Genomic DNA, 25,932 nt, shown 5'->3' with positions numbered 1-25,932 from the left:
TTATTTACAAGAATAGTTGGAATTAATATATTTTCCATAATTTCTGGAGGCTGACAGTAACGAATCCTCTGCCTTTTACAGAGGACCTTTGCAACTCTTTTTAATATTCTTTTACTGGGCAGCTGAAATATGAACTTGTTTTCCCAGCTAGGAAAGCAGCATTTTCCAGCACATACACATAAGTATGTGAGCATAAGCATCATATACTTATGTATTGTTTATAGGAAACATACAGATTAGATACAGGCATACCCATCTGGGACTCCCTTATTTTCCAGTCACAAAACATGCCTCTAAGCCAGCACAAAAACAAAGTTTGGGGACTGAAAATAACATTTTTTCCCCATTTAACTTGTATCTATAAAGTCGATTCCACAAGAGGGAGCTAGAAAACAAATAATCTTTCATGAAGCAGGCTATTAAATTCTTTATAGAATAAAGTGGTGGACGTGCTACATGTGTCCCTTATCAACCAGAAGAGATGGCTGAGTTGTATCAAGTCTCCCATTATGATGGCTCTTTGCTGTATGGGAACATCAGGTCGTGCTTCAGGGCTTTGTAAAGACTGACAAAAGATTCAACCCAAGTGTCCTTCTGGTGCCCCTGGGACTGAGCAGCCCTGTAGGCTGTGTAGACCATGGTCAGCACTGTCCTTTCAAAGTCTTCTTTCTTGAGGACCCTCGGGTAGGAGGACAGCCTGCTACTCAGCCTGCGGATCTCTGTGATGCTCTTGGGGATAATCTCATTGCAGATGGTGTCAAACTCAGCAGCCTTCCTCAGTGAAGCCAGTTCCTCATCTTTGATAGAGATCCTCTGACTCTTGTCAATGTCAAGCTCAGCTAAAAGAAACTGGTACAAAATCAGAACACAGAAAGCTATTTATCTTCTCCAAGAGACTCTATTCAAAGTAAACACAAATTAACAACATATTCTAAGGTCTTTGCTACAGGTCAAATGGAGACAAACCTCTCAGAGCACTGGCTGGCGGTGGGGCAAACCAGAAAGTCTCTGTGTGAATATTGGACTCCTCTGTTACCCACCTGGGAAAACTAGAGACAGGCTATGGGGAAAGGAGAGAGGAAGAGGAAAATCAGGCAGTCTCCTGTTGTCCAAAACAGGCAGAGGTTGCTGCCAGTGCTATGTGAGGATTAGAGAGGAGGGGACTGCAATACAACTAGGAAAGCTCATTTACCCTCACAGGGACAGCAGCTCTGGACTCTGCATTACATCTGCAGTCTCCACTGCTGGGAAAGAGGGGACCTGAATAATTTTGAAGTAAAAGAGTCATGCCTGTGGGATTACTCTGCAGTGATTGATACTGGTAGTTTTAATAGCTTGGACAATTAGTTTGGGACTGAGACTCAGATCAAAGAATTAAAATACATCGTGCTTTTAATATATAACTGTTCTGGAAGAAAGTTACTTTCAGTGGAGACATTTACTCTGTCTTTCATTTTGCCTGTGAGTGAGCTAGAACCCACATTTGAGGTACTGCAGGCAGCTGCTGCCTGCTTAAGTGCTGAAAGAGCTGCATTTGGTGTCTATATGTCTCTTCCCTCCCTTTTGGTAAGCTACTATATAGTCAGCAATGGGTTTAAAGCTGGGATTAGTAAAGGTATGAAGACATATAATGGATAACCCCATTATGAAAAGTAACCCCAGTCTTGCTTAGAGATAGAGGAACCATCTGCTCCCATATACTGAACCTCATAAAGCAGGACCACATCTTCCAAGGAGTTTTGTAGCACTGGATTAAGGAAGGCAGCTGAGGACCTCTTCAATCGCTGAGCAGCTGGGTAAAGCATAGCTGGAAAATAATTATGGAAAGTATCATTTCTCACTGTAAATAAAATGGGCCACATGGACTGTTTTGACTCTAATCAAAAAATCAAGTTAGAGGTTAACTGTCTGTTCCTTATCTGTAGAGAGTCCAACGCAGAGTGGTTTGTCATCCAGGCCTGGGACTCTGAGATGCAGCCACAGAATAAGGAATAGTAATGATAACTGCACCAACAATATAGCCTGAAACTTGTGTTCTTCTCCTGGCTCTGCAATGGGAAACCAATACTGACCCTCCATACAGCCTATGTTCTTCAGGCCATTCTCCTGCTGTCACACTTCTAAGACCCTACATTTCTCCTGGTTTCAGCTGTCTAAAAGTTGATCTCTCTTTAGTTGACAGTGAGCACCTCCAGAGAGTAGATTACCTCATCTGTCCTGGCTATTTATGTCTGGAAGGAGTGACTCATCCTTTTGAAATTGCTATGTCTCTTCATTAAGCCTGGTACCAGCTTGAACAAGACAACTAAATTCAATGAGGTGAATCCCAATTTATTATGACCTTAATACTACACAGTCTTATAGCTAGACACAGCCCAGTCTGCCACAGTTAGGCATTTATTCACTGTTGCAAAATGCACTATGGATATTCTCTTAGGAAAATAAAACACTCATATATCCCTGAACTCAGCACCCCAGTGTGGTAAAACATTTACAGAAAAAATGAACTGTACAGTCAGGAGCACAGAAAACGTCTGATGCTGGAAGAAGACCACCAAAAGGCTTTGAGTTGCTAACTAGGTATTATTAAAAGGTGTAAACTCTTTTTGGAGTTCAGGAGAAAAAAAAAATATTTTGTTCAATTTTATATGTATATGATTTGGATGTTGATGTTTAGATATGGTAACCATAGTTTGAATTTGCTGGATTTCTTCTAATATCTGGAAACAGGAAGGTGTTTTTTTATTTGTTTTGTTGGGTTTTGTTTTTTGTTTGTTTGTTTGTTTTTAAAGCTGTGCTGACATGATTATTGGTGAATTTTCTCATGAACTTCATTTCAAAACTTTAGCTGTTCAACACTAAGTAAATTTGGTAACTAGTTTAGACAAGGAGAAAAAAAAAAAAAAGACATTATGAACACCCTCCTGCCCCATCCCCCCCAAATTAAATATATTTAAACAAACAAACAACAACAACAACAACAACAACAAAAACAGTTCTATAGTTACTAGTAACATTTAATGGGACACTCAACTTATTTTAAATTTCTGAGAAGTTTCATCCCACCCTCTATCCACCATATTTTTTCCATGAAATATTTTAACTAGCTCAATTTTGTCTTTTTTTTTTTTTTTTTTGCCAAAGCTCTTGTGATGGATTTTGCATGCTGCCTGTAGAAAATCTCAATGTTATTTAAAGCTCTCTATGCTGGACATGCAAAAAAATTCTGCAGTAACTCTAATTTTATGGAAAAATTGTCTCTGCTCCTTGACCATACAGTTCCTCAGAGAATTTTCTTCTTTGATTACCTAAGCAGATCAAAAATCTATAGTTTCTTTTAAACTCTGTAGCCTGAATGTATTCCTGTTTCCTGGACTGTTTCCAGCTGTTGACTTTGTTAAATTTTGACTTGTTAATGATGTTTAAGATCTTATAATACAATGAGAAAGAAACCAGACCCTAAGAGATTTAATTAATTAGGATCTTTGCTATCTGGCATATGGAAAATTATTTGGGATAATACCAGGTATAAAGTAATTCATGCTTGATCTAGGAAAAGGTATTTTGGAATTGAATTAATGGGGGAATATAGTATAGGTAAAATAGTTTGCTATTTTGCAAAAAACATCCTGCAGCTGGATGCTACTAACTGTAAATACATCCTACAGTGTTGGGTGTCATGAAATTTTGGTAAGACACGGTTCTTCATATAAGGCTCAGTGCTTAATATCAAACCCATATGAGTTTGGATTAAAACTTCCTTAAGGAACTGAATGGTACCTGCGCAATATGTGACTAAAATCGTGAAAGAGAGAATGCACCAAGTAAAGGAACAGAAGTGCAGACAACTACTTGGTCTCTGCAGTAGTCTTTCCCCCACCATGATGCCTTTACTACCTGACCATCTTGTCTGGCCCAGCTGAGGAGGTGGTGAGCTTGGGACAGGTCAAAAGCTGTCTGCAAGTTCTGCTCTGCAGGTGTGTTTGCCTTCATGTGAGGAGTCAACTCAGATCTGCTCAATTTGCTCCGGTGTAGTAACTGTTTGGAGGATTGTGGGAGGAATGATATAAGTGATCAAAAGGACAGGTGTCTCCTACGTCTGTTCTTCACCTGAAAGTCAATATGCCCTGTCTTGGTAACAACCTCCTCTCCAGAATCCTTCCTATCTGCTTCCTGCTGTTGGAAAGAGAACACAGCTTTCCTACAGCCTGGGTTTGACCTAGCCAAACTGGCTGACCACTGGCACTGTGGAACTATCCACAATTTCTGCTGCTGCTCCATCACTGATGTTCATCATTCTTGCTCATAGCTTTACAGAGACATACTGGAGCTATTTCATCTTTCACTATTGGCAGCTGGAGAATGCATTTGAGTGCTTGTGAAGGACTTGAAACTTCAAACACTAATTGCTGAGTAATTAAAACTTTTATTACTGGGCAATTAAAATTCTAATTTCTAAGCAGCTGGCAGAAATCCAGTCCATAATGGTGACGATTCATTTTTATCTCTTTTATATGGCTTTTCAATGGAACCAGACCCAGTGTACAAAGTACCTATGCATACGCAGATGGTTCACAGCTCAAATATTCCCTGAGCCATGGAAAAGTTGTCTGTGTCATTTTGTTTCAGTGCTGTTATTTCTGTCACGACACTATTTGCTCTTAGCTTTCAGACAAGTGCAGGTTCCTACAGTGGGGCTTGGCGAGGAGTCATCAGATCCTGCCCATCACCATTTGCCCAGAAAAAAACTCACTTAAGGAGTCCTCAGGATATTGAATAACATGTTATTGATTTAGTACTGACACACTTGCAGAATCACAAGTAACATCTTGAAAGGCAGCTGGGTTTTCCTAACATGCTGTTCTCAGGTTGACATATATTACTTTAGGAGATTCAAAGGGACAAGGGCCTGAGCTGCTATACTGTGAGAAACAGTTTTGTATGCGTATCAGAATCATACCATCCTCTGTAGGGCCCAGACTAGCACTGACTCCCTGGTCTCATTATCTTGTTCCCAAAACACATTAAACTTTGTTACAGTTCTTACAAACTTTACTCAGAAACTCTTTCTGAGCTCATTTGTATTTGTCATGGTGATCTGATTTTCCTGCTTCACATTTTATTCCAGTCATTTCCTTTCTCCTTCTTCCTGCATAGCAGTCAAATCCTTCCACCATCACTGCCTCCACCATCCTCTCCATGAATTCACGAGTTCCTCAGAGATCATGTGAGCATTTAAAGCAAGTACTCTCTGACTTTTATCACACTAAATTAACATGTATGTAAGTTTAGCAAAAAAAGCTGAGACAGATAAAGATTTGCAGCTAGTTTCTACATTTGGTGATTACAAATTCCACTTAAAACTTTTCTGCTGATTTTACTTCCTCCTGCATTTACTTCTAGATCTGATGTAAGTTAGCTGGGCAATACCAATAAATAGAAGATTTGCCATCTCTTTACAGTTTTCTTTTTCAAAAGACAGTTACCATCTCTTTACCATTTTCTTCCCCAGAAGAGTTACCATATCTTATCTATTTTCTCCCCTATGTCATAGCAAGATTCAGAACAGGGTGCATCATTTTATGGTGATGATTCAGACAATTCAATTCATTTTAGTGGCAGCAGTTGTGAATGAAGAGAATGTCTTCTGAAGAGAAGAGATCCCCAGTCAATACTGCCATAGAAAGCCCAAACTAGAGCTATAAGGCAATGGATTAGCTGCTGTTGATTTATAGTTTTTACTTGTGTTACAAATACGTTGAGAGATCTCCAACCGAGTTATGGGTGCTTCTGTGCAAAGGGCTGAGCGGTCACATAATGAAAAGCTTCTGATACATGGAGATAAGGTAAGAAAAATAAGGTTTTGATTAATATTACTGTAAACATTTTCTATTACATATCTGTGTACTAACACTCATCCTCCTCTGCATCCCCTCTTCAGAGAGGTGTTAGGAGTGTTCCCAGATCTGCCTACCCGCACTGCACAGAGAGGCCTCAGGGCTGGAGGGAGACGAGAGCAGTGTGTCTGAACATGGTCACCTGTTCCCAGCCCACCTGCCTGACCCTGAGCAGCCTGACTCTGTGCCTTGGAGTGCACCACTGCTCATGCCTGAAGGTGGTGGGCAGCCAACAAGTCTAGTCCTAAGGGCAGCTGAAAGTGCCCCACAAAATGAAGTGGAGGAGTACCCATCTTCTTGCTCATGGCAGGAGTGTGGCCACTCTCACACAACTGCTGGCTCAACTCCACTTCTCCTTAAGGACTACCCAGGTTTTTTTAATAAGAGCTATGGCAGGGTTCTCATTGGGCTCTCAACTCATTGGCCTGCTTTTAACTGTTTAGCTCTCAACATCTTAGAGACTTATTTACTGCTTAAATATAATGTCAAGTCTGAAGCTGTCGATAGATTTATTTTAAAGATGTTTTCATCTCTTTTAAGAACTGTGCAAGGATTTTCTGGACCTCAGTATCCACACGATAGACATTTGTGATCCTCTCCCAGATTTTCTATGCAGTTTCACTGGTGACAGTATAGCTGTTTGGTTTTGCTTTCCAGTACTTGCTCCTGCTCATGGCATTTTTTTTCCTGATTCAAGCACTGTGATGTGCTTGCTCAACAAGTACAGAGCATAGCAGCAAGACTACTGAATTGTCTGTGCATCATCAATGCCATTTTCCTCCCCTACAAAAAAAAAAAAAAAAAAAAAAGTATCAAGCCAAGAGCATGAATCAGGCCCTGTGGGGGCCATCCTGGCAAAGCATGTACACCTCCCTGGGGTTCCTGGGACATGAACCCAATTTAACTGGGATCATGACTCAGTAGGAATTATTTTGATTGACTTCAGGGTCATGGAAAAGGACTATCTAATTGCTTCATTTGGACCCTTTACATGAAGGACAAGAGGAGCAGAGTAACAAGAGGGCTTGTGCTTGACTTCCTGAAAGTAGCATTTGTCTACTGACATATGTGAAGGCAGTGGCCCAAATGCAGCTGTTCTACAAGCCAAATTCAAGTCTGCAGCTGCTAGTTTTGTCTTTCTGTCTTAGATTATTAGAGCCTGACTCCAAAGAAAGTAGTGAAAATCATTTATTTGGGCATCACTAGATTTTTGAGACCAACTCCCTATTTCTGAGATTACAAGGAAGAGAGCAGTTGCACAGGCAGTAATGCACCAGAAAAAGAAGAACCATCTTTGAAACTCCTTTACATTTTTACCTGCAACTGTAGTAAAACCATATCCTTTCAGATCACCATAACCATCTTCTTACTACAAGATCACAACCATTGCTTAGTAGTGAGAAACTGGTACAAGCTCTGTAGTACTTGATTCCTCACAGCAAAAGTTTCCCTTTCTTGCCAAAAACATTTGAAGTCAGGACTCCTAGATCTCAATGAGAGGAAATGAATGCATCCCAAATTATAAGGAGAGCAATTTCTCTCTATTTTGATGCATTTTATTAGTAAACCAGAGAATAAAGGTTATTGCTACAAAAGAACTTTTCAGTGCTCTGAGTGCATGGAAACAAATATGCTACCCACTACATGGAAGGAAATGAAAATGTAAAACTTGATAGGTTATTGCTCATGATGGCTCAGTAAAGTATATAAAACATTTTTTTTTAATTAATTCATTGGTTATTATTTTTGTTCTGTCCTATAACAAGCCCAGAGAAACAGAGCATAACAGCATTTGAATCATACTCCAGTGGTAGCCTAAAAATCACATGGTTAGAAAAGAAAATTTAACAAATCTGTAAACTTGCTCAGTCTTCTTTTTTTTTTTTCCTTTACATATATATATATATACGCTAGCTTCTTCAAGAGTCAAAAAAAAAAAAAAAGAGAGAGAGAGAGAGAGAGAGAGAGAGAGAGAGAGAGAGAGAGAGAAAATAGCTCTATTATTGCCAGACGCATAAGCCTTTTAAGATTGCTCTTAATCAGCCTGGAGCATATGTTAATTCCATTGGGGAGCTAGAAATTTTCTTGGTATCATGACAATTTTTTCTCACCTGCCTGGGATTTGCACTAAATGGATCTCAGAATACCCAGAGCATCCTGTCAAGAGAAGGTATTTGTTGATAACCTGATAACAGATTTTCTGTTTTCTTCTTTACTTAAGAAGAATTCAAGCATTTGCAAAAGCAAATGAGCTGAACACTGCCCACAAGGTAGTTGTATATGCAGATGCAGCAGCCATTATAAAGCTACGTAAAAATTATTAGTGATCTAGGTTTGTTGAACTTGCTGTGGAGGCTGCTGGGCAGTTCTCAGGGGTCACTGTTGCTTTGGATCTTAGGGCAAATATCTTAAACTCTCACAAGAGGATTTTTTTTAATGGTGCATGAGAAGTGTTGCTTTGACTTTGGTCTCTATTCTTTTCCTTGACTATACACTACAGAGAAGAAATGAGTCTCAAAGTCTGCATGCCCTTGAGGAAAGCTTTTTGTTTCATGTTTCACTTTGATTATCTCACTGATGAGGGTTTACAACCAGCCCAGAAGTATATTTTATACATAAAGAGCTTCAGTTTTAGTTAAGTTGCTCGATTGCTGGTGCAGGAATCCCTAGTTAACTGCCTCAGGTTGATTGTGAAATTCCTGTCCTTACTTTTCTACAGTCATACAAAGGCAATACATATTTTGCTTTCTTAAGCAACTACCTACTTTGTGTCTGGGACAGATCTTGATTCCAGAAGCATTGTTTCCTCCAAAGTGAAATGGTGTTGGCCTACGGAATGTGTGTGGTTGGCAGTGAAAATTGAGATGAGCAAGTTTATGTGCAGTAATCCCATTCTTCTTTACTTCTTGTCCTGTACTTGTCTTGTCCCCTGTGGGTTCATCACCCATAAGGTGTTTAAACTGTCATGGGCCTGCATTCTCGGCCAAGAAAAGACCTGACCTTTGACTGGCCAGCACTGCAATGGAACGTGCTCAGGCAATGTTTCTTAATACTTCCAGACATTTTGTCTTCATGCATAAAACTGTGGTGTTAGAAATGATTGAACACTTTGCTTTAGCACAGGAGAAATAAAATGAGCAGGAAGTTGAAGGAAGAATAAGAGGAACAGGAAGAAGGGAACCACGCACACATGCACGCACACACAAAAAAATAAAGATAGAAAGACTAGGGAAAATCATCAGAGTGCTATAGGCCAGCTTCTGAAACCTGCATGTGGAATTACAGTTACTCACAAAAGTAGCTCCCATGACAACAAGTACTATGCAAAACTTGTGCATTCCAGCTTTAATACATTAAAATCTCCATTACAGGGACTTGAAATCCCAGTGCCCCTTACGAGAACACAGCAGAGAGATGGAGAAGACATTTTAATTACAAACCAAGATGAACTAACACATTTTTAAAAGCAGCTACCAAGAGAATTTTCCGCTCTGTATTTTCAGCTCCATATCATTGGTATCTTAGCTCCTAAGAATAAAATTAATAATGTCAATGATCTGTCCTTTTATCTGCCTGTTGACTAAAAGTGAGGATAGAGATTTGTTTCTTCTTTACTTATAAATGGAAGGTTAAAAGAAAAAAGCTCCATTTTGAAAGTCTGAATTTTGTCAATAACGATACACAAGAAGTAGATCTTCCTACTAAAATCTGTAACAAGTAACACTGTGTTTAGAAAAAAAAAAAAAAAAAAAACAGTAAAAAAGAGGAAAAAAAATCACCTTCGAATTATTAACAGATTGTATTTAATTACTTAGTTAATGACCTAATCATTTTTTTTTCCAAAGTTAACTTTTATTATTTAACTCCTTTTAAAGAAACACATTTTCTAAATGGGTGTCTTAGTTCCATAAAGTTTAACCAATCCACTTTATATTTCTGCACTTCATAAATATCCTGAGATACATTAGACTAGATTAGACTACATTAGATTAGATTAATGTGTAACAGAGTTCCTATATTAAACAAGAATTGTAATAGCCTTTCTAGTTACTTAACATAAGTAAGAAAAAAACTGTTTATAGAAATGGAGACTTCTAGAAAAGGAAACAGTCCACCTAAGCCTGTGATTGTGAGAGGTGGAGGAGATTTTAACTTTTATGATTTAAGTAGATGGTTTGAAAGATATGATTAGCATCAATCAACTAAAATGGTCTCAGAATTTATTTCCTCACATGGAATTTTTATTATACAGCATTTTTACCAATTCCCAGCCTGGAGCAATGTATGCTGCGTTATTTATTCTTATCTTGGTCATAAAGAGGGTGTCCCCACCTAGAATTACTTATGCTCATAAAAAACATGCAAACAACCAAGAAAGCCTTTAATGTGCTGGAGTAAAGCTGCTGCAGCAGAAATGGAGAGAGGAAATACACACACACTGAATGAAGGAAAGAAGAAGTGAAAAATTGTGTCCTTCCGTTTACTGCCATAGTTCCAGGAACTGGGGATGGGCTATTGTGAGCACTACATGAGCAAAGGGCAACAGTAAAGAAGGGAGATATTAACACTGTTGCACAGATCTAACACAGAGGCAATAAGCAATTGTAGAAACCTGTGAAACTTCAGGCAGAGGTGGAAAATGAAACTGCGCTTTATATCTCCTTCCTCATTGCAGGGCCAGCTTTCCTTCCCTATGTGTATCACATTGCTCACAGGAACTTCTCTCCAAGATCTCTTGTATAAGAGAAAAACATTAAGCAATCTTAACTAAATGTCTTTGAAAATGTCTGTTACAAGTGAAGGGATATAATGATGGTTAGGTCTACTTTCAGATCTCCCATGAAGGGAACGAGGGAGGGAAAATGTGCAGCTAAGTTGGTGTTTCAGCACCAAGTAGTATGAAGGGCCTTTTTTTTTTTTCTTTTTTCTTTCTTTTTTTTTGTTCTTCTTTTTTTTTCTTTTTTTTTTTTTGTTGCAATTTCTTTTTCAGTCAGGCTTCCTTGGTTTCTAGGCAGGCAAAGATGTCTGTGCAACTAGGATTTTTCTGAGGCTGACCTCATCATGGCTGCAGCTGCAAGAAGCAGTCTTGTATGCCTTCCTCACAGTCACATTCTCCTTCTTCCCCTTTGTACCGACACTACGTCGTGTGGCCACATGGTGAGCCAAGTCAGGGATCTGGCTGGTTGTGAATGAAGGCTAACAGCAAACCAAAAAAAAAAACATGATAGATTTTAGCTGCCTTGTTTCCCATCACAGCTGCTACGCTAGCAGTGCTCCTCCTTGTGAGCAACTCCCAGTGCAAGTGTGGTCCAAGTATTCTTAGGACATTTGGTGATGATTCCAGTTCTTGAATGATGTAAGGATGGATGGTAGTCCTGGTTAGGAAAAGCAGAGGACATTCCTCATGGTTATACACCGTTGATCTAACCACAAAGCTCATGGTCTCCTTTCTGAGGATGGCCATCTCACACAGTGCAGTTACTCCTCCTACTAGAGATAAAGATAGGCTGCAGGACCACTAGCCACTGACCATTCCTTTCCCTTCTATGCTTACACTCTCCTGAACTTTTAACAGAGTAAATTCAACTAGCACAAAGAATATTTCAAATTTATTCTAAGAATGAATGCTGAGAAAAAAAATCAAACATCCGGTTTGATCTACAGACCTAGCAGAGAGCAGTATGGATTTTGTCATAATCATGAATGACATCTCAGATTCTTCTGTGGAAGTATGTATTGCTGTTGTTGGCCAGTTCCAAAAAATGTCTATTCAGAGAATAGGAACAATATCATGTACATTAGATAGACAACCAATACTATATATATTTACAAGCTCTTTTCAAGATTAGCCTGCCTTTTTAACTGAGAGAATGGCTGTCCCCTACCACATGCTAGCAATAGAATTAGGAGATTTCTGTCTCCTGATGTTTTCCAGTTCAATCTGTCTGCCTTCTCTGCATTAATGAAACACAATGCACTGGATCTGTTGAAAGGACCACTGTACAAAATTCTGTGCAGGTGTACAAATTTAAAAATACATGGGCCTACTGACTTAAAATATATGACCTGCAGATTAAGATATGATATATGATAATAATATATGATATTATGATCATGATATTATGATCATAATATATGATATGATATCATCATAATACATTATATTATGATCATAATATATGATCTGCAGATTAAGAAAAATAACAAGGGATTAGTGCTGGTGCTGATTGTGTTGTCCTGTGGTGAATTATTGTGTGGGAACTGTCCCACTGAGATCATGGAACTGTTAGCTGAGGGAAAGGAAAACAGAAGAAATGATAGGGACCTTACAATAATTCACTTAAGCCATTTGTGAATACCTTCAACCAGCAAATAAATTCCAGAAGTTAACTGTGGATCTAGGAACAGTTATTAAACTGATAACAAACTATCTATTATTTTAATTGTGCATGGACTTCTCACCCACATATAGCAGCACACGTGTGAAATGACAAGTTACTCCTCAGACTCATTAAGTATCAACGTCACAGCTCAAAACCGAGGACAAATAAACATTACATTGTTCATCATATCTTCTCCCTCAGAATAGAAAGAATCAGAATTTTCTTCCCCTTTCCTTCAATTCCCATCCAAGCTCAAGTAAATCAGTAAGAGGAGAATACATAAATCCCACTTCTCTGCTTCCTCTGCTCCAAGATTTTACTTTTTCTTCAAAACCAAGGCAGACCCAGCTGTTTTTACAGCTGCTCATTGAGCTCCAAATGTCAGAGCACCTGCTATTATTTTTCTTAATGACATGAATATGTGCTGGATAGAGAAAATGTATAAATCAGCGTTGCCCAATAAACAAAAACCAGGGGGATATCACATCCTTTTTGTGAAGAAATAAATTATTTCTGGAAGTAATGCGTTTTCAAAACATTGTGTATTTTCTAGTAGTGAAGATAAAAAAACAAAGACATCTGAGAATGTAACAGAGCTGAAGATGGATTCACGTTGTTTCTGAACTGAACTGGTACAGCTGTTTTGCCACCTGAGCAGAACACGGAGTGCGAAAAGCTGTGCTGTATCCCTGCTGAAGAACCAGAGGGGACCACATGTCTCTTCTGGAGTGGTGAGGGAGGGTTGCCACGAGAACGCATCTGTTTTGTCAAGGTCACACCTGCATGAATGTCTGGATCCTATTTTGTTATTTTCTGCATCTAAGTGAAAATATTACTAAAATAATTAACAGAACTCAAATATAACAGAATATAATTGTTGGATTTCATTGTGTGCAGATGTAGTGGTGGGCCAACAGAATTTCATCAATCTTTGTGATATTGTCAGAAACATAGTAATCTGAAGGATGGATGCAAAATTAATTATTTTTATACACTCCACAAACACATATATGGGATTTCCATTTTACAAAGCTGTCCTTTTTCTACTGTTCTTTATTATTTCACACTCTCCTAAAATCTGAATATTTCTAGACCTTTCAGGTTTCACAATCTGCTGAAATAAAGCTGAGACTGAGGTACAAATGGATTCACTATTAAATACAGAAAGTCCTGCCAGAACCTCGAGTGTTGCAAACTGCTAAAGGCAGGACACCATGGACGAGGTCCTCAGCTGATCTGAACTAGCACTACCAGCCCTGTGATGCTGCTTTGTGGGCAGCCAGGTCACAGAGAGCCCTCTGCTGTGAAAGGCATGTTTGGAATCAAGAGGAAGAGAAGAAGGTTAGATTCGGGCTTCCAGAAATCTTACAGTCAACAAAATTACTCAAATACATTGTCTTCTGAGGACAGGAACTGGAAGGAACCAAATGCTGACAGCTGCTTCTGAAATTAATGAAAGTTCAAATCTCAGTATCTTTTGCTGCTCCCTCTCCTGTCACCTACAGACGTCATCACCCAATGGCTCCCAGGCAACAGTACCTTGCCAGTTTGTTGTGGATATTAGAGTCAGAGCTTTTCTTCCTTTCCATACAGTCTCTTCTTTTGAGCTGAACTTGTAAAATGGATTTTTGCTTCCAGGAAAATAGTCTAAGTAAATGTTTAAGGAAAAAATGCTAATGATCTCATGTTCTATACTTAGGAAGAGTGAAACTGGAGTAAGGAAGGAAGACTTGATTTCCGGTGAAAATATCTATCATGTTGCTGACTGAAACCAGCTGGGAATTTATTCTTCATTTTAACTCCTCTGTATGAAGGAACTGGAAGAGAAGACATTTTTATGATTGCGGAAGAGCAATTTAAGCAAGTTGCTGTGATACATTGTAAATATCAACATGCCTTTTCCTGGATTTTTCCTGGATTCATGAAGTTGAACAATTTGATGCTTTCATAATGAAATATGTTTGCTTAGAAAAGTTTGCCAGTATGTTTACACTCATTTGCTTGTCATTATAAGCTGCTAATGAAAAATCTTTAGGTCATTCTGACTTCTGTGGTCTTGTGTCTAGAGAAACACTCTTCATGAAAACCAGACTTTGTTGTGTGATAATTCTGCATGACATTTCTTCCTCAGTTTGGTGGTAATGATGATTACTAGGGAAGCTTATAGAGATCATCTAGGTCTGAGCATGTGATTGATATTCATCTTATGCCATCATCATCTAACTTGCTTCTGTCATATTATGGGAATATTATTATTGGTCTACCTTATAGATTTGAGGCAATCACTGTCTGAGGTACTGGAGCACACACAACACACACACCAAACTAATTATTTATAATGGTAGATTGACATTTCGCATGGCCACAAAATGAGGTAGGGACAACTTGTCCCCATATTTATGTTTCTAAATGGGAGCCACAGTACTCTTTAAGTTCCATTTTGACCTCTAAGCATTGCACAGACATTAAAGATGAAGTAGAATGCAAACTAGCTGGCTGAGCTCCTAGGACACAATGGATTAGCAGCTGCATTGGGTTACAGACAGCACTCTAGGCTGTTGTGAAAGGGACATTCAGAAGGTGATTTATAACTTCATATAAATAATGCTTGCTTTATTTTGTCAACAAAAGCACCTGTAAAGAAATGCACTGTAGTTTGAAAACAGGTAAGTAAAATGAAATATATTCAAATAGCTGCTCCCTGTTGAAGGACCAGCACTCTTTTCCACTTCAGCAAGCAGGCATTCAGGGGGTGCTGAAGTCCAGCCTCAGGTTCAGCAGCATTTACATGCAGAGGTGTCAGGGGAGACTCATTTGTTTCTTTGACAGTTGTCTTGTTTGGCAGCATGAATTCAATCAGGAGTGAACAAGCCAGCTGGAAATGATGCACACATCTCTTTGATCAAGTAAGTAGAAAGCAGGAATGAGTACAGAGTATTTAACACACATGATGGGTTGGTTATGTTTACCTCACTGGCAAATGTGTGCAAGTAGAAATAGAGCTCTGCAGCGATGTGCTGTTTTGCCTGAGTCCCCATACGTTCCTCTGTAGGAAATATATGAACATCTCATTCTGCTTTAGACTTCACCTCAGCTAGACAGTGCTGGCTGTGAGCAGCACGCACAGAGATTTGGGCTGACATAAGAAGATCTGTGCTGGATGGATGGTCTGTGGTCCATGTAGTTAGTCATTCAGGGTTTGAAGGGCATCCAGAACTTCCCAGCAAACATCCAACAGCCTGCTCCCTAAATACTATTTCTGGCAAAAAAAAAAAAAAAAGTGTCTTTCTAGGGAAATGTAATTTCTCATGGTTAGCTATATACCAGGTAGACTCTTGAAATACTTCTTCATAATCTGGAGCCCACAACATTTCCTCACTGTGAAAGTGAGAAATACAACACCCTGAAAAGACAACCCCTCAGTCTGTGTGATGGGTGGCTTGTGACTGCCTTGCCTTTCTCAGCTCCACTGATAAATATCTGAATCTTCCTCTCAGCTCCCTGCATTCCCGGAGGATTCCCTCCATCCACTGTATTCAGTGTTGCTCAGGGCTCAGCCAAGCAGCTGCTGTCTTTGTGCATCTGGGTTTGATTCTGGGGAGAGACAGGGCATGGTGAGAGACAGGGACTTGGTGCAGAAAGGCAGGAGGGTTAGGCAATGATGGCAAGAACCCCAGACCTGAGACAGAAAGTAGGTTTGGGCTATTCTTATTGTTTGACACTTCCCTTTGCGACTCGGGCCTAACTGGGCCTAACTGGGCCTGATTGTATGAGATTCCTGTAATGGGGCACACAACTGAGGAAAACTTGTTGGGTATTTTTGTGTGGACCCAACTGATCTTTGGGCTTACTAAGTACAAGCTGAGCTAAGTCTGCCCCTTTGAGCTCTGTTTAGTAAAAACCCCTGTGAAAGAAAGCAATAAAACAAGCTTTATATACGTTTTTATCGTTAGACTTATCACCTTTCAAACCTTTCTGCCAAATTGGCATGGCGATCCAGAAAACCAGAAGCTGCTGTGACTATGACAAATGAATGGTTTCACTTAAAACATGCCGTACTATATCAGGATGTCTACAAGTAGTATTTAACTGGAAATGGAGCTTGTTCAGTGCCAAGTCATGAACAATAGCAGTAAACGAAAATGAAGCATGCGTTAAACGTCTTTTATTTTAGGAGGGGGTTTAAGTCACAAACAGTTCTTTCAGACATAGAATCTGCATTTAATAAATAAATTCAATAAAAAAAATTACTTTGTGCCTCTTTAGAACCAGGCACAAACAAAAACATAATGTCATGGCTGTGAGCGTTATGAAAACCAGGGAGGAAAAAGAGGGCTTGCAGAACTGGCTTGCATTTCTCCAGGGACTGATGGGGGGGAAACAGGGACGTGCCACTGTGTCACTGCTGCTATGACTGATGTTAATGTGAGAAGATGACGGGTATTAGTGGGGAATGCTGTAGCCCTATAACCTTTTAAAAGAGCAACCTTCTTGCAACTTCCATGGAAAAAACAGGCTGTTTCTTGGGAAGTGGGGAGAGTTCCTTTCATACCTACATAGTTTAAAAAGCTCAGAGAGAGGCAAACAAAAGGAGATATGTGGAGACCTTGACACCTTTCTGATTCAGCAGCGGTAACTTTACCTTTTACACTGTGACCAGTAGTGAATTGCCCAGACTACTGAATCTCACCATCCTGGTGCATTGGCAGGTCGGTGAGGACCACAAGAAAATGTGAGTCCTGCTTATGTGAGAAAAGGCAGATATATGCAGCCAGCCCATGAGCCTGAGAAGCAGACAGATAAGATGAAGACCAGCTGTGACAGATGGACATCTGCTGAAGAGCAGGTTCAAATGAGGATGCATACCACACTGACAAGAGGGTGAATGCTACCCTATTCTTAAGCAAATCTGTGCTTTATTCTTTCCCATCCACATTTATCACATTTTCTCTCTCTGTCAACTTTTCCTCTCTTTTCCTCTTTTCCTCTCATTCATGCCAATTCCTCCAATTTGCTACCTTTGTCTTCAGCTTTTTCTCTCTTCTTTCTTTCTTAGCATTTCTGCCTTTTCCTTTTGCTTCTCGTTTCCCTCTCAGTTACTCAAAAAAGTCCTGTCAGATTAGAAAGTCTGTACTTTTTCCAAAACAGACAAGAGATCAGAAGCGTCATCTCCATTTGGGGTATCCCACCACCTGCCAAGTAGATGGAAATGATGAAATCATGATGTTTTGGATCTCAGCAGATATCCACAACTAGTCCGGGGCAGTTTACTCTCTTCACAACTAGGCAAAATCTAACCTAAATGTTCTGCTCCCCCACAGCCATTCCAGGGAAGAGTGTGGGTGGGTCACACAGAAGACCTTGTGCATTTGGGTCTCCATCAAGTGCTTGCAGGACAGCATTGCCCTTCTGCCACCCCATTTCCTCCCAAATAACCTCTGAGCTTTGAAGAGCTTATTTTTCTCTTTCTCAGCAACTCTTTTTCAGCTACCCACCTGGCTCCTTCTGAGCAGAGAGACTCCTGGAGTTTGGAGCCCAGCTCCTGGCTGGTGACCTGTTTCCCTGTGGCCAGGGAGGAATTTCCAGAGGATGAGCGGTATGCGTGCCGATCTCAGGGGAACTGGGGAGCTGCCAAACCGAGCCAGCATGCTGAGCCAGGAAAGGCCCCACATACGCTTTCACCAGAGGAAAGGAATGTTAGTGGAAACTGGGAATAGTGGAGCTTATTTAACTCTGCTCTCTTCCTCCTTGCATTCTTCTTAGCCTTAAGCCCAGTACAGAGCTCTGCTTGCCACAAGCGCAGCAGAAGCAAGGCAAGAAAAGCCAGGTTATGGTTGCAGTCTGCAGCACCTCAGGGTGGGGGGTTAAAGAGAACTACTGGTGAAGGATAAAATGTTGAATAGGCCAGGGAGCCCCATGACTTGGGATGCAGACTCAGGCTGGTATAATGTCTCCCAATGAGTGAGTATGCTGTGGCGGATATACCACGTTTATGTCTGTGTGTCTTCGCACAAATGTTACTTGTAGTTCATCCTGTTTGATTTTTTCTTCCTTTTTGTGATACCTTGATACATTTCCTTCTCTGTTTCCCACCATCAGCCATCCACACAGATGACTTGCATGAGCTTCACCCACAATAATGACGTTTTGCTGTAAAAAACACTTTAACCAACAGATAACCCTTCAAGGCTGGCAGCTTTTAACACTCGGGTTCACTATAGGAAACAAAGTTACTGAGAACAACTGAGGTTGTGGCCTCCCTCAAGACAGTGGCAAAACTCTCACTGACCTCAGTGCTGCTGGTTTGCACATTTTGGTGCTTTTAAGGTTAAAGCAAGGAACAGATGGCTTTGCCCACATCAGACCAAGACACTCATCACATGGCTCCCTGTTTTGCTAAAAACTCAGGGTTCATGCATCCTGCTAGGTTCTCTGCATCTCAGATGCTCCCTTCAGTGGGGTGCAGAGGGAGAGTGCATGGTTTTGCAGAGTCCAGTTTTAGTCTCCAGGACTGCAGCCCAGCATACAAGTCCTGTCCTGCCTTGAACCTGAGCACTGGCTTTGCATGCACAGTTAATTACTCCACTGTTCCATGTTTTACCTCAGTGATTTACATCTTGCCTGCCACAATCTGAGTAATCACAGCCTTTGCAGCCTGATGATGTTCATTAAGACCTGCTGACTTTCTCTTCAATGACACTGTACTGTTCAGTCCTTCTGACAGGACTTCATTCTGCCTGAGAAGTCATTACCTTCCTGCTGAATCTGGAATGATTTACCCAAGAAAACAAGAAAAGCACTGTATGCTTCAGAAACATGAAAAAAATATATATATAATCACCACTAACCAATATACAGGACTACACACATGCAGTCATCCTGAAGAAACCCAGAGCAAATGATTAAATTACTCTGTGCCTCACAAAGAAAAGGGGTGTTAACACTTACTCTCCTTAATTACACTGAAAGTTCTTTGGAGAAGGGAAAATTTTTACCCTATGTTTGTTTGCAAGATGTCAGGTATTAGTGGGGTCTCTGGCCAGAGCAGTGGAGTAAAAGATAATCAGGATAGGACTCACAGAGTGCTCTACAGTCTTTGCAAGTGTAGATGAGTTATTTAATTCATAACAGAGCTGCTTCGCCTGTGGAGGAGAGCATTGGCTTAATAGCGTGCATTTGGAGCAGTGATTGGGTTGGTAAAAGTAAGATGAAGAGAGCTATTTCAGTCTGAAAGTGTAAGGAGGGATTTGGATGGCAAGAGGTTCTTCTGAGCTGTCCTTTGGCTGGGAGATAAGGAGTGTGTATACTGATCCAGATCCCATGGCAGTTCTACATCTGGGACCTACGCGAATACATGTGGGGCATGCAGAAATCCTGAAAAAATAATTAAAAAAATAAAAGTAACAGCATGTGTTCTACTGGCTCACTAGTCCTCAGTATTGGGATGGACCTGGGATCACTGAGAAGATTCTACTGGGTCACTTTCATCTTCTACTTCTCACTTAGTGTAGCAAATACTGAAGAGAAAACTGCTTTACTTCATAACTCTTTCCAATGTTCTAATGTTTTTTTACCTAGATTTCATTAAAATTATTGAGCTCTTTTCCTTTTTAACTTGATTCTGTCAACCAATTTATGACAATATGGGCTGTAAGGTTTAGCCATTTTTTGGCTGCTTTCTGTGGTGATAGGAGTCTCAGAATCACTTAGATCCTTCCCTGTTAACAGCATGACTGATTTTATAGAGTACAAAATCCACCTGTGATCTTACTAAAATGCAAAAACTATAATCTATCCTTCCTCTGATATCATCACAGTTTAGCACCATTGCCCTAGAAGAGATTATAAACTTTGATTTTTTTAAGCATCCTTTGTATGTCTTTCAGCATCAGGTATCCACAGTGAATCCTGATTCATGGATCATACTCCATACAGCTTAAATTAATTAAGACTGCCTCTAGAGGAGCATTTGGGAAATCAGGACATGCTAGAAAGGATTTTGATTACAGTTGCAGCCCTACCCTATTGGATATTTATCCTACTCAGGTTAAATTCATTCAGGGGCTATTGTAGTCTGGTTATATTTTGCAACACTGAGCAGCTTTTACAGGTACAAAGAATTAATCCCTTTTCAGCCCCTTCTTCAGTCTACTCCCTACTGTTTCCTGCAACAGTTCCTTGTTTTATAGTTTCAGACTCCCACTGTGGCTGATGTCCAAGGGATCTGCTAAGTGGAACAGGAGGACCACATCTGTGCCACACAGCAAAGCGTAGGGCAGACATGTCAGAGCCAGATGCAGTATGGCCATATCATTGTGGCATGAGGTCCAAACAGGCGACCCTTGCTGAAAGGCACAGCTCATTCCCTTGGGTACATGCCACGATGTGACTGTCACCTTGGTCGGACTCCAGATAGGGACCCTTCATTGCCTTGTGCTGTGCCACCTCCACCCTGGGTCTGTGACCTCTGCTCTGCACACCACTGTGCCATGCAGATGTCCTAGTTGCCTCCTTCATTCATTAATTCTCATTTTTTTTCCTGCTTCAAAACATATTTTTGTGTTTGTCTACTTCTAATTTCTTAAAGAGCAGGAAACAGTCTTTAAATGACTCCTTTCTACTTATTAGTGTGGGATTTTTTTTTTTCAAAGATCTATTATTTAAGCTTATGACATACATTTACACTCATCTGTTCTACAAGTCTTTGCAAGGGAACTGAGGAAATAAAAGCATAGTTATAAAAGCTGTCTTCTTCAGGTTATGTGTCTTCAAAGCTAATAATTCTTCTGAATTTTAATCTCTTTCACACAGTGCCTACTTCTCTTTACAGGTATAGCTGTGATCATTAGTGCGTTAGTGATTTGCATCAGGCAAATGAACCCCCAAACCAGGACACTCCAGCCCATAAACGTGTGTTCACAGGAATTGGTACAGGCTGCTGAAATAGACTCAAGGTAGGTGGGAAGAAAATCCACAGCAGATTGATCAAGTGGATCAAGGTCAGTGGAATGGGTCCTACAAGCAGGGAAGTCGGGGCAGCTGAGGCAATTTTCCAAGTGACCATGTAGGAGCCAGAGAAAAGGTAAATATTTTTTTTCTCCATAAGAAGAAACATACTTTACACAGCCAGGCATGGGTAATATGTGTTTTATGTGTATTTATTTTATAAATTGGATAACAGTAACTTTATGAAAATCAAAGGAAGTTAAATAGATATTGCACTTTAAAAAGTTCTTGTACCCAGTCAAGCTGGTGCAATTTGCCTTTGCTCTTGGGCCAGACCTTTGGAAACCTCAACATATCCTGAAGAAGCCAAAACTATAATTTGGTATCCTTGAGGTCTGCTAGGTGAATATGTGTGTTTGAACATTTGTGTCATAATTACATTCTGTGTTCAAGCCACATTCCCTTTGCTCACACCATCCAAGCCAAAAGTGTTGAACAAGCAGTACTGTCAGTGGTGGAATCCCAGACGTTGCCTGAGAAGGGAGTACCTGGCCATAACAGTGCAATAAGAGATGAGGTGGAAGAGAGGAAAATAAGGTTGAAAGGTGTGGAGATGCTGTGCATACCCTAATTCCAAGGCTTTCATCTTTTTTCCACGTGGTAAAATCACCAGCAACCTGGTATGCAGCAAATGATCACATAGGATAGAAAATGCTAAACTCTGCTTCCTTACAAAATGACTGGCTGGGTTTCTAGTAGCAGCCAGTCTCTCTTTCCCTTCTGCATAGTTCCCCCTCTCTTTGCACTGGAGAGCTACCAGCCTGCTGCAGCTAAGCCCAGCAGCAGAAGCAGCCTGCAAGAGTTTTTCATGTAGCAGCTGCTCCATCAAACTCGCAAACTCAGTTGCCACAACATTAGAGCAAATACTAAAGGTTTGCACTGTTGGGAAATCAAGGAGGATGGGCCTTCTGTTCTTCCAAGTAACTGTTTCTTCAGAGAGCCTCTAAGGAGAACAAAGTATTCACCTGGTGTTATGGAACAACCTTTTGACTTTCACTAGGCACTAGAGGTACAAAATAAAGTGGATCAGATAAATCTGGATGTGACTGTAATAATGCTGAAGGTCTGGAGGGCACAGCATAGCCATTCCCAAAAGCATGAAACCTCATAAGTATTAATATAGATAATATATCCTTTCCTCACTAAGGTTTTCTTTTTTTGTATCTTTCAATTTTCTGTCTTCCAGTATCTCCTTCTCCAGCCCCCACTTACCATTGCATCTCTTTCCCGCTGTCCAAGACGCCACAACCACAAGGAATCACACTGTCTTCACTCCCCAAGCAACCACATAACAGGCATGTTACTGTTTGTGTGCTGTTTATTTGAATTAGGAAGCCCTTAAAGCAAATGTTGCCAGCTGAGATGAAATGTATAGCAAGACTTGCCTTAGGGTTTTCCCCTCAGGGAATAGACAATTGTTATAATGTAGATCTGAAGCTCACTTCTGCTCTTCAACATATCAATGCTCATCAGAGCATTGTGAAGAAAGCAACTGGGTGGCAAGCAGTATGTGCCTTTTTTGTTTGTTTGTTAGTTTTTATTTATTTATTGTCAAAGGGCAGGGTTTGTTGCTTGGTCTCTATAACAAACACATCTTTTAAGGACTGCAATTGTTATTTAGGCCTTTCAGAAATTAATATCACTTCACCTCTTCCATTCCATAGGGAAAGCAACTCATTAGAGACCTAACATTATATTTTTCCCTAGACATGCACTTTATAAAATTCAAGAGCCTAATATCATATGGATAAGGCTACAGAAGGCTTGAGGAAATCTGTGTTGATGAAACAAATCATTTTGTGCTCACTTAGTATCCTTACTTTAATTCTCTAAACATGTCTATCCTAGTGACTAAAGTATGCCTGTAACTTCTGTACCAATGTCCACAGCTGGATCTCAGCAGGCTGAGGATTGTGTGTCATTTTTAATGCAAATGAATGAGGGAGTAAAAAAGAAAAACAACAACAACAACAACAAAAAACAAGCAAACAAACAAAAACACACAAAACAAACAAAACAACCTAAGATTTGTTTATACTTTTTTTTTTTTTCATTTACTGATGTTCATAAAGGCACAGGGAGGTGGCAGATTGGTGTTCCCACTCACCACTAAGCACAAGCACATTCGTCTTTCCTCACATGACTTTGTTCTTGAGCAAAGACTAAATACTTGGTTACAGGGCTTAGGCATCCAAAGTGCCCCGATGCCCCCAGTGAAAAGAAAAAAATGAATTAATTAAAAGCTAGACTTTGCTTTATCCAATTTTCACTGATCATTTCTATTGGGAAAATAAACAAACAAACAAACAAAAACTGCTGGTAATAAATGCAGGACTACTTGTCCAACTGTTTTGTAAACAGACTGGACTACTAGTCAATATGGAGTTGATATGCAGATTTGTATTTCTTTTCCATCACACCAGATGCTGATCTGTCTTTGCTTTTCTATTGCAAAACACAGATAGGGAGTTGGACAAGACTTAAATAACTAAGGTTTAATCCAGACAAAAGTCAGTTGTCATTTGTGGAGGGAGGGAAGGGTAATGAGTGTGCAAAAGGGTGTGTCATGCCTCGGTACTCAGTCAAATTTCCTCTGAGGTTTCTGAGCAATTCATAACTTAGGATGGTGCTTTGCCCCCCCTAGATACTGCAGAATAGGATGGGATTGGTTAGGCTGACACATAGATATTTTAAGGGAGTGGAGGTACTCTGAAGCAGCTATTGTTGAAGGAGTCATGCCCTTAAGACGTATTTGCATCTGCACAGTCCCATCAGCTGTGGAGAAGTCTGGTTTCTTTCTGAGAAGGTCTCTCTATATAATACTTGTGAGCACTAAACTCCTAATCACAACAGTGAATGAATCTCCTTTTCCCTCTGAAGTCTCAAAAAACAAGCTGTAGAGATTCCGGCTTGAAAATAATCTGCTTTCACAAAAGGAAGAACAGAGTTCCGATGTTTTCCTTTAAATGTTCATGGTGATTAAAACTGGATTTTAATAATTGCATGGGTTTCTTTTAAGGTTGTCTTGTTGTTTTTTAATTGAAGTAAGTGATTTAGCAAACAATGAACGTCCTTAAATTGTGTAGTGACTATTTCATGGAAATGGACCTTCCTCCTCCTCCCCCCACCTTTTTTTTTTTTTTCCCCCTTCATAAATAGGATGTCCTCATTCTTCCAAAAGGTAGGATATATATATATATATGTAATATATATATATGTTACTTATATATATATATGTTTCAGATATGCAAATCAACTTCTAATTTCATGACCTTTTTATGTGTCATCACTGGAAAGACAAACACTTATCTAGAGAATTAAGGTTTTCATGAAGGTAATTGGTGCCATTACCTCTATTGTACAGTCACAAGAAAGTGAGGTATGTGAAGGGACAATCACTCAACCAGTATCATTGAAGAGGCTGATGTAAAAGCCAAGGAAAGAACCTGACACTGAGTCTCGGGTCAATGCCCTGTCAGCAAGCCCCAATGACTGTAAGGAACAATTAAATATCGATACAGACTTAACAGAATTGTATATCTCTTCATTACTGCATTCAGACTTTGCCTCTCATAAAAAATTCAAACCAAGTCCGAAGAGCAGATTAGAAAGGAATTATAATGAGAAAGAAATGGAAGATTGGGGCTGGAGGGTAGGAGCGGGCACCTGAGTGCTTGATTTAACAGACTCCAGTTCTTTTAAAAATCTGTAAATGTCAGTATCAGAAGCAAAAAAATCCTTTTTGGGAGGGAAAGACCATCCTCACTAGCTCTTAAGCAAGCATCTCATATGCAATCTAATAGTCCCAAACTGTTTCATAAGTTACTGTCACACACTTGAATACAAATACATCATGACTATGCATTGTAGTATTGGCCATCGAAGCCTGATAACACCCTAGGTATCTTTTTATATGTTGTGTGTGCTAGTCTACCAGCACAGTGTCACAGGCACTTCTAGGCATCCTGCACAATCTGTGCCTTATTGTGTTTCCCGTTACCAGATATCTGCCTGGTAGAGCAGAAAATCATGCCACCTGTAGCTGCAAAGGTTTTTGCTTTAAGGTTTCATGACCTATATTTTCTGTTAATTCAAGAGAAAAAGGAGAAAGAGAAAGAAGAAAGTAAGCAAAAACCATAATTTTGGTTCTTGGGATATATCTTGTATTTTTTATTATAACAGAATATATAAATAATTTTACTTATGCATGTGTATTTTTCTTTTTGTCTATGTAAATATTTAACTGACCCATTTAAAGAAGAAAAGAAATTCCAGATCTGTGAGGGTCATATTACACATATATAAAATGGAAGATCTTTACAGACCAAATCTACAAACTCAAAGTTTTCTCTTAAATGTTTTTTTCATGCTTAAATCTTACCTCTGCTCCATTTGTACGTCACAGTGGCATGAGCACTGTAATAGAATAGCAGCAGCAACAAAGTCTTCCAAAGCATCCTTTTCTTTAAAATACGTATATCTAGCTATGTATTGGCTTCTTTATTTTCTACCTCCCTTCTTCTCAGGAATAAATAAGTGGTTTTTCCTCTCCCCCTCCCCCTTTGAAGGAGAACCTGTCTGATCTTCCGAGTGCAGCTGAAGTCAGTGTGCAGCTTCTCTCCCTAACCAAGTCTCCTCGGGATCAG

At 39.9% G+C, this 25,932-nt stretch overlaps 1 protein-coding gene across 1 annotated transcript; it reads right to left on the bottom strand.

The window, feature by feature from the left end:
• On the bottom strand, nt 1-25,932 carry FAM180A (family with sequence similarity 180 member A). The gene is made up of 3 exons (XM_035550901.2): nt 25,668-25,932; nt 1,707-1,807; nt 1-849 (listed from the first exon to the last, which is right to left on the bottom strand). The coding sequence occupies exons 1-3, from the start codon at nt 25,741-25,743 to the stop codon at nt 508-510; spliced, it is 519 nt and encodes a 172-aa protein (XP_035406794.1). The 5' UTR covers nt 25,744-25,932; the 3' UTR covers nt 1-507.

The sequence above is a fragment of the Cygnus atratus genome, chromosome 1, assembly GCF_013377495.2.
Source record: "Cygnus atratus isolate AKBS03 ecotype Queensland, Australia chromosome 1, CAtr_DNAZoo_HiC_assembly, whole genome shotgun sequence".
NCBI classification, from domain to species: domain Eukaryota; kingdom Metazoa; phylum Chordata; class Aves; order Anseriformes; family Anatidae; genus Cygnus; species Cygnus atratus.
The sequence above is the reverse complement of the archived record's forward strand: the minus strand, read 5'-3'. Positions and strand labels throughout refer to the sequence as shown.